General features: G+C 38.8%; 1 protein-coding gene across 1 annotated transcript in view; it reads left to right on the forward strand.

Annotated features, from left to right (window-relative positions):
- LOC126426493 (F-box/LRR-repeat protein 7-like) overlaps window positions 1-5,382 on the forward strand; it is a 49,971-nt gene extending 44,589 nt beyond the window's left edge. Inside the window, exon 3 of the mRNA XM_050088402.1 lies at window positions 4,919-5,382. Coding sequence (XP_049944359.1) covers window positions 4,919-5,382 — 464 coding nt within the window. The remainder of the gene's footprint in view (window positions 1-4,918) is intronic.
- The last annotated feature ends 4,992 nt before the right edge of the window (window positions 5,383-10,374 follow it).

Genomic DNA, 10,374 nt, shown 5'->3' on the forward strand with positions numbered 1-10,374 from the left:
TAGGATTGTAAACTGCATCAGTTGTCTGTGGTGTGTCTCAGCTAGTGTGGAGTGGTCCATAGTAAACTGTTCATTGCAAACATAAATTCCATACATGTGGTCGAATCGAAATTGTTAGAGAAGCTGATGAAAACTTTAAACCCCTTTGCCCAGAAGTGCTCCAGGCGAACATTTTTGTTTTTGTCTTCTAAACAAGCCTCGCTCTCATATGTGTTGATGTTCTTGAGTGGAAATATGCACATTGTGAGAGATATTCTCCGATTATCCTGTATTTTGATTCTCGTGTGATTTAATGTTGATAACAAAATAATTATGAAACTAAATGATTAAACTTTTTTTTTATTTTATTTTTTTTTTTTTTTTTTTTTTTTATGAAAACATTTTTAGAATGACATTTTCACTCTGCAGTGGAGTGTGCGCTGATACGAAACTTCCTGGCAGATTAAAACTGTGTGCTGGAATGAGACTAGAACTCGGGACCTTTGCCTTTCGCGGGCAAGTGCCCTACCAACTGAGCTAGGTCCCGAGTTCGAGTCTCGGTCGGGCACACAGTTTTAATCTGCCAGGAAGTTTCATATCAGCGCACACTCCGCTGCAGAGTGAAAATCTCATTCTGGAAACACCCCCCAGGCTGTGGCTAAGCCATGTCTCTGCAATATCCTTTCTTTCAGGAGTGCTAGTTCTGCAAGGTTCACAGGAGAGCTTCTGTAAAGTTTGGAAGGTAGGAGACGAGGTACTGGCAGAAATAAAGCTGTGAGTACCGGGCGTGAGTCGTGCTTCGGTAGCTCAGATGGTAGAGCACTTGCCCGCGAAAGGCAAAGGTCCCGAGTTCGAGTCTCGGTCTGGCACACAGTTTTAATCTGCCAGGAAATTTCGGAAACATTTTTATTTCCGATATATCTCATGTAAAGTAACACTCTGATGCTTGACGAAGTTGACTTTTCCAGTAACGAATTAACAATTACCAAAATTAACTTTTTGATTAAATTTACCCGGCTATGATTGTATCCTCGAAATAATAATAATAATAATAATAATAATAATAATAATAATAATAATAATAATAAAACCCGTGGAGGCCTGGGAAAAGAACAGACCTCTGGTATGTTCTGCCAGTCGTAAAAGGCGACGAAAAGAACAAGCCACTAATAGGGCTAACCCCCCTTTTAGTGTGATTAGTTGGTTCAGGACAGAACTAATGAAGCCTCGGACAAGTGCTGTCATGGTCGGGGACGACGCTTGAACCCTATGCCCGTCCACAATGGTAACGACACTGCTAGCCACATGGAAAATGATTTAAATCCAAATAGAGGTGTTTTACAGGATATGCTTCCTGCAACCACCCTAGAAGGAAAACAAAGACAGAGGATGAGATGGTCAGATGAAGTTAATCGACACCTCATGTTCTGTTATTACCAAGCAACAAACTTAGGAACCAACACAACTGGATACAGGTCACAAGTATACACAACCAGATACCCAGAATTAAAATTTTTAACAGAACAATGACTAGCTGATCAGATCCGTGTAATAATAAAAAATAACAGGATACCCCAGTCAGAATTAGAAAACATCAAACAACAAGTACAACAAATACTGGAACAAAATAATGTGCAATCAGAAGAAGAAGAAAATACAGTAATGGACTCGAACATCCCAGAGCAAACAAACAAAGAACAACACGCATCAATTAAACAGTCAGAGGGAAACGAAATTTTAAGACAGCCACCAGAACAAGCACAAATAGAACACGAAGTGACACACATTTTATATATAGAAGTAAAATTTCAGCTGACATATATAGAATACAAAGACACCAATACAGACATTAGACCATTCTTGCATAGACCACCAAATAACCCACAAGTCGAAACAACAACAACAACAACAACAACAACTATCAACACAATCATACACAACAAAATAAATGAAAATACAACTATGGAAGAGTTACAACTACTGGTTTATATAGGAGCACTCACTACACTAAATATACACACTAGGCAGAGATCAGAACCAACACACACACAGAAGAAACCCACAAAACCAGCATGGCAACACAGGCTACAGATCAGAATAGAAAAACTGAGAAAAGACATCGGACAGATAACGCAATTTATAAGAAATGAAATGTCAGACAAAGAACGAAAAAGGTTAGGTAAAATCTCGCAACAAGAAGCGATAGAGCAATTAGACGAAAAGAAGCAGAAATTACAAGCATTGGCCAAACGACTTAGAAGATACAAAAAAAGTGAAAATAGAAGGAAACAAAACCAAACATTCAACACAAACCAAAAGGAATTTTACCAGACAATAGATAACACACACATTAAAATAGACAATCCACCAAACATAACAGACATGGAACACTTCTGGAGCAACATATGGTCAAACCCGGTACAGCATAAAAGGCATGCATGGTGGATACAAGCAGGAACAGACGCATACAAGATGATACCACAAATGCCTGAAGTGATAATTTTGCAACATGAAGTCACCCAAGCAATTAATACTACTCACAATTGGAAAGCCCCTGGAAAAGATAAAATAGCAAATTTCTGGCTAAAGAAGTTCACCTCAACACATTCACATTTAACTAAATTATTCAACAGTTACATTGCAGACCCATACACATTCCCTGATACACTTACACATGGAATAACTTATCTGAAACCTAAAGATCAAGCAGACACAACAAACCCAGATAAATATCGCCCCATAACATGCCTACCAACAATATACAAAATATTAACTTCAGCCATTAATGACACATACAACACAGAACAAAATTATAAATGAAGAACAAAAAGGCTGTTGCAAAGGAGCACGAGGATGTAAAGAGCAACTGATAATAGATGCAGAGGTGACATATCAAGCTAAAACTAAACAAAGATCGCTACACTACACATACGTTGATTACCAAAAAGCTTTTGATACTGTACCCCACTCATGGTTACTACAAATATTGGAAATATACAAAGTAGATCCTAAATTGATACAGTTCCTAAACATAGTAATGAAAAATTGGAAAACCACACTTAATATTCAAACAAATTCAAATACTATCACATCACAGCCAATACAGATTAAGTGTGGAATATACCAAGGAGACTCATTAAGTCCTTTCTGGTTCTGCCTTGCTCGGAGCCCACTATCCAACATGCTAAATAATACAAATTATGGATACAATATTACTGGAACATACCAACACAAAATCACACATTTGCTATACATGGATGATCTAAAACTACTGGCAGCAACAAATCAACAACTCAGCCAATTACTAAAGATAACAGAAAGATGCAGCAATGATATCAATATGGCTTCTGGAACAGACAAATGTAAGAAAAAGAGCATAGTCAAGGGAAAACACACTAAACAAGATGACTACATATTGGATAACCACAGCGACTGCATAGAAGCGGTGGAAAAAACAGATGCCTATAAATATCTAGGACACAGACAAAAAATAGGAATAGATAATACAAATATTAAAGAACAACTAAAAGAAAAATATAGACAAAGACTAACAAAAATACTGAAAACAGAATTGACAGCAAGAAACAAGACAAAAGCTATAAATACTTATGCTATACCAATATTGACCTACTCATTTGGAGTAGTGAAATGGAGTAACACAGACCTAGAAGCACTCAATACACCTACGCGATCACACTGCCACAAATATAGAATACATCACATACATTCAGCAACAGAAAGATTCACATTACGCAGGAAGGAAGGAGGAAGGAGATCTATCGACATAAAAAACCTACGTTATGGACAGGTAGACAATTTAAGAAAATTCTTTCTAGAACAAGCAGAAACTAGCAAAATACACAAAGCAATCACTCATATAAATCGGCTACACCACTGCAATTTCATAACTACTTCTACAACCATTTAGATCACATAACATCAACAGATACGAAGAAAGTAAATTGGAAAAAGAAAACACTACATGGCAAGCACGCGTATCATCTAACACAGCCACACATCGATCAAGACGCATCCAACACACGGCTAAGAAAAGGCAATTTATACAGTGAGACGGAAGGATTCGTGATTGCAATACAGGATCAAACAATAAACACCAGATACTACAGCAAGCATATTATTAAAGATCCCAATACCACAACAGATAAATGCAGACTTTGCAAACAACAAATAGAAACAGTAGATCACATCACAAGTGGATGTACAATACTAGCAAATACAGAATACCCCAGAAGACATGACAATGTAGCAAAAATAATACATCAGCAACTTGCCATACGACATAAAGTAATAAAACAACACGTTCCAACATACAAGTATGCACAACAAAATGTACTGGAGAATGATGAATACAAATTATACTGGAACAGAACCATTATAACAGATAAAACATCACCTCATAACAAACCTGACATCATACTCACCAATAAAAAGAAGAAATTAACACAACTAATCAAAATATCCATACCCAATACAACAAATATACAGAAGAAAACAAACAATTGAAAACAAAAAATTGAAAAATACATCCAACTGGCTGAGGAAGTCAAGGACATGTGGCATCAGGATAAAGTTGACATTATACCAATTATACTATCAACAACAGGAGTCATACCACACAATATCCACCAGTACATCAACGCAATACAGCTACATCCAAACTTATATATACAACTACAGAAGTCTGTAATTATTGATACATGTTCAATTACCCGAAAGTTCCTAAATGCAATATAACATATACCGTACAGTTAAAAGGAAGTCACACTTGATCAAGGTCCGTGTCACTGTCCATTTTTGACCAGACATAACGTCTGAGAAAAGAAAGAATAATAATAATAATAATAAACATGTTCAGTGTCATAGCAAAGCAGTAATGCTTCTGTCTTAGGTACGTTAAGTATTGTGGTGTGCGTTGCAGGCCTGGCCCAACTCTGCCGGCTGCCGAGGTTGCGGACCCTGCGGCTGGACCGCAAGCTGTCCTTCGAAGACTTCAGCGAGATGGCGGCGTGTCTGAACGAGCGACTGCGCCGACCGGATGCGGCGGTGCACTGCGGCTGCAAGGCGCACGACCTGTCTTTCCTGCCGCAGTGCCGCGGGCTCGTCTCGCTGCACCTGTCGCCGTGCGACGAGTTCGCATGCGCGCTGCCGCGGCTGCGCTCTCTGACGCTGAAGTGCGACGACGTGCAGGCGGTCGGGGACCGGCTGGACGCGGCGGTGCGGGTGCTGCCGCAGCTGCGCGAGCTGTGCCTGCTCGGTCGCTGGTGGGTGGGCGACGAGCACTTGCGCCGCATCCGCGCCGTCGCGCCCGTCTCTTACCTGTACCGGTCGGAGCTGTCGACCACGGGCAAGGTGTGCCTCGGAATCAGGTTTGAGAGGTCCTAACGGACGTGTGCCGGGATCGAGGGTATTTCTCGTGAACGCAGCTATTTAACTTTTCTGTATTCCGTGTCCTTCGATCTCGTAGCGAGATTTGTGAATCGGAGTACTGTGTATATAATTTGTTTGTATTACTGCTGTCAGTAGTTCCTTGTGCGTGTAATACTTTTGTTTTGTTCTTTAGAGACTGTTGTTATTTTATTAGTGTTAGTTTAAAAAGGAAAATTCACTGTGTCAGTATAGGCAGAAATGCTGACCAAAACTTCCCTTCAGAAGGTGAAATATTTAGCACTGCCAAGAAGGAAAGACTGGTATGTTGGGGAAGGTTTAAGGATGATAATGCGTTGTGATACACTGGATTGAACAGCAAAGTTACTAAACTTGCTATCGGTGATGAGACAGGTAAGAGCACTGAATTCTCTGGCTCTTTAGAAGTGTTGTGCACTGCTGTAGTCACCTGTACTCTGTAAGTTGTAATGCACCTCTTTCTCTGGGGGACAAATATTAATTATTATCAGTAGTAGTATATTAAGCTACAAATTATCATTTTAAACCTGTGTGGTCTCCCTGGTGTGCCAAGTGGACCACAAGTCCCCGTCCCGCTGTTCACTCTGACAACAGAGTACGTACAGGGTTAAAGACGTGGAGAAAGAAAGGTATCGTGACAGTCTGAATTTAGAGTAATATAACTTTCTTACCTTTATTGGTCGTTGTTGCACACTCGTAGTCCGGTGATGAATCTTGCCATCCGCTGTTTGTTAAATCAATTTGAGGTCCAAGGTGTGTATTCTGCTGTGTAAGAACTGTCACATATTTAAACTTCCAACTTTTATTTTATAAATGCTGATCGTCACGATATTCAGTAATTTTCAATGTAACAGCTTTTCCAATGCATCATTTCGTTCCCTCTATCCTTGACCTTCTCAAAGCAACCGTATTACGAGACGTCTCAACACCAACTGCCCATTGTCTCTACACCCGCCAGCAACCGGCTCCTGTTTACAGAGCTTACGAACTATGCAGTACCGCCAACCTTGGTTGTTTATAGATATTTTACACATCGCACGTGTACATATATGAAAAACATAGTATGAAAAATGAAAAGTGTCTATAATATAGTTCTGTGGCAATATACCTCATGATTGTCCTCATATTAACAGTTTTGTAACAGAATAATAATATTTCAGTGTATGTTAACGTACTTAAAGTTCACTTGCTCCTTCAAGTTGATTGACGGCACCGCACACCTCGTCAGCCGGTGGTATCGGAAGTTTCGGTAGTCCGTTCCATTACAAAGTGTAGGTCAGTAATGTCTTGCTGAAAGTCTCAAAAATTTCATTTGAAGTAGACCTGTTCGTAAAAAGACATAGATGACATGCAAGATCATTTATATTCTTTATTAGTTTGTCGGTCAAATTTTAAATTAGCCTAAATGCACATTCCTCCGAGGCAAAAGAGCAAGAGTTGAACCCGAAGAGGTGCATCGCAACACGGATGTAGATTAGTCAACAAAATACTAGTAATTTCCCAACATTTACATTGTCTAGTTCATTGGCTGTATCCAGTACACACTTTAGTGTAACTCGCAACATCACTGACTTTAAACATCTCTGCAACTTTGTAAACGATTCCTTAATGCAGCCGATCAGACACTCGAGCAACCGTTCTACCCGTGCCAGCCGCTATGCGGTCCTGTGACGGTTTCTCCCGTCTCAAATTATGCTTTTTACCTTATACCGGACAGAGATGGAACCTCCAATTGTCTTCCTGTGCAGCTACTTTTACTATGTAGAACAACAGGCTATGTACTCTGGGCACAATCTATTTTATTGGCCAGGCTACAACTCAAACTAAGTGTGCAACTCGGATAACAACTCGGTCGTTTCACTATAACGTCTCGTCCGGCAGATTTTTGTCATCACTCATCTCTTTTCTTACTTCTACATTCTTAGATCTATGTTGACAAAAAAAAAAAAAAAAAAAAAAAAATATTAAATATATAAATACATAATGATCAGTGTTGAATATCAAATTTAAATACAATAGCACTTTCGACATGGAATCGGCCTGCTTTTTGGTACGGACTGTTTTAACCCTTCAAGCCGGTAGTTTCCAGGCGCTTGCCTAGCCTAGTGGCAGTAGTTTATATGGCCGGCTGGCCCCAGAATGCTGCGTTTCAGTGAAATTGCTCTAGGATGGGAATTACTTGTTCAGGTGTTATGAACATTTCAGGAATTAGTATCAATACATATTTATTATGATTAAAACATACATTGTCACTTAAAATGAATTTTGAGTGTGGTATATTTTGAAACAATCTTCAAAACAAAGTCCTACACCACAGTCCTCGCATCAGAATGATGTTTCCTTCTGTTTCCCCGTCTTCTTGCAGCAAACTGCACATCTCTTTGTAGGCTTCTCAATAAAATGCCTTGCTGTGAGCCTTTCGGGCACAGAAGTTTTTGAAGGTCGCCCACATCGAAGTGAAGTTACATTCTTCCCGTGATTTTCCAGCTATTGTGTTGTGAGCAGAAGTCTGAAATTTATACGCATCTCTTCTGTTGTTTTTTCACTAGCATTGTAAACAATAAAAGCGTTGTGCACCGCAACATTCATCAGCCTTCTAAACATTTTCATATACCACTTTACACCTTTCTTCCTTTTCGTGAGAAAAGGTTGTAGTTTCTGATCCTGCAAATCTACACCGCCCATAAAACTGTTGTACTCTTTTATGCATGAGGCTCTCTTACCTCGTTGCCCCTTTTGGTTGCCGTAACAACTGCATCATTATGAAATGTAGAAATAAAGGCAACCTGAATTTTATTCATCCATTTCAGTACCATTACGTTGTGTGAATGATATGCTACGAGTTCACCTTTCATCAGTTTTGCACGTCTCGAGACATCAGGTACATTCTTCGTATTCAGTCGAAGTGTGCCAGCTACATTCGTACCCCTTTCCTTCAAAAAGTGGCACAAAAGTATGCGGTTATAATAATTGTCCATCCAGAATGTATGGCCTCAGTTGAAAAGAGGCTCAACAAGCTTCCCTACAATCTGACTGGTTTTCAGGGTATCTGCAGAAAGAAATTTCTTTTCTATTTCTGTGGAACTTCTTGCATAAATAATATAAAGTCGAATGAGCTTGGCACGACGATTACAGGAACTTTCCATTTCCAGCAAGGACTGTCAGATATTGGCTTCAGAAAAGCTTGTGATGCTACCAGTATGCACGAACTGTTAAAGAAATAAGAGCTTAAAAATGCAGTAAATTGTAGTAGGCCTACCTGTTTTGCGTGACTAAAAATATTTAAAAAATGGACACCTTAAAATCATAGTTCTCTGAGAAAAGTGAAGAACCAAACATTTTTTATAGGTGTAACTAAATAAATATTTTGGGTAATATATACCATTAAGAAAGTTGTACCTGTACAAGAGTTACACATTCCTTCCTGACTAGGCATTTCAGACTGCAACAAGAAGTTACAAATTTTGCCGAAGATTACCAAATTCAAAATATTCTTGTTTCTAATACAGTAGATATTTGGAACCTCTGTTTCTCACAAATATGAAATGTCAAGTTTCAAGTTAATATATCAGTAATGAGTTGCAGCCAGCAACCAATCAATGCACTGAATACCTTAAGGATGGCCTGGAATTTTAGTCGTCTCTCTCTCCTTGTCTTTTAAATAATATGCTAGCCACATGGCATTTTCCATAAGCACTGAAATATATTAGTTTCATTGGGCCATAGGCCCACATCATGGAGAAAAAGCAGATGAGGAAAGTTCCCTGTCACCAGAAAGAAAAGTCCTTCCACCAATAAATAGTGTGTGATGGAGCACTTCCTGAAATACTTAATTGTGCTGTCCAGCAATAGTGTTTCCCGAGGCAACAAAAAATCCTGTAAACATTACATGAATCTTAGAAGTATTAAGAACACAGAATGGCTCAAATTTGTCACTTTGTTGTAACAAAATTATATATAGCATGACACACATCAGTAACAATGCAGGAAATAAGAGAAAATAGATTTATTGGATACAACTTAAATTTATTTTCAATTAACACATAATTAACAGTACCCGTATGAAATAATGTCTATAAAATTCTATAAAAATCAGGATTAAACAACTGTAGTCTATCAACAAAATGTGATTCATATGCTACTGCCCCAAACACAAATGAGTGTCAGAAATTTCTGTGCAATATGGTCATTAAAAATTTCCAAAATTCAACACATTACCACAAAACAAAGTGCTACAGTAATCAAGTATGTTATTACCACACTTTTGTACAAAAGATAATTTACAAGCTAGTGCACCACATAAGAGTACATATCATGACCTACACAACAAAAAATAAAAAATGTGAATATATGTTAACGCATATACACAAAAGCTCATGTCAAGTTTGTGCACCATACCAGTAACAGTATGTCAAAAAGATGAATGATATAAAGGGCTTAAACTACACATAATATTACCAAAAACCAGAGGGGTACTGTTTACATGTGTGTATACTATTAAAAAATGTTTGTACAACAGGTGGTTTACAAGATACAGTGCCACACACCAGTATGTGTCAATAAGGCACATGATATACAGGGTGTTACAAAAAGGTACAGCGAAACTTTTAGGAAACATTCCTCACACACAAAGAAAGAAAATATGTTATGTGGACATGTGTCTGGAAACGCTTACTTTCCATGTTAGAGCTCATTTTATTACTTCTCTTCAAATCACATTAATCGTGGAATGGAAACACACAGCAACAGAACGTACCAGCGTGACTTCAAACACTTTGTTACAGGAAATGTTCAAAATGTTCTCCGTTAGCGAGGATACGTGCATCCACCCTCCGTCGCATGGAACCCCTGATGCGCTGATGCAGTCCTGGAGAATGGCGTATTGTATCACAGCCGTCCACAATACGAGCATGAAGAGTCTCTACATTTGGTACCGGGGTTGAGTAGACGAGAGCTTTCAAATGCCCCATA

This window comes from Schistocerca serialis, chromosome 11 (genome assembly GCF_023864345.2).
Source record: "Schistocerca serialis cubense isolate TAMUIC-IGC-003099 chromosome 11, iqSchSeri2.2, whole genome shotgun sequence".
NCBI classification, from domain to species: domain Eukaryota; kingdom Metazoa; phylum Arthropoda; class Insecta; order Orthoptera; family Acrididae; genus Schistocerca; species Schistocerca serialis.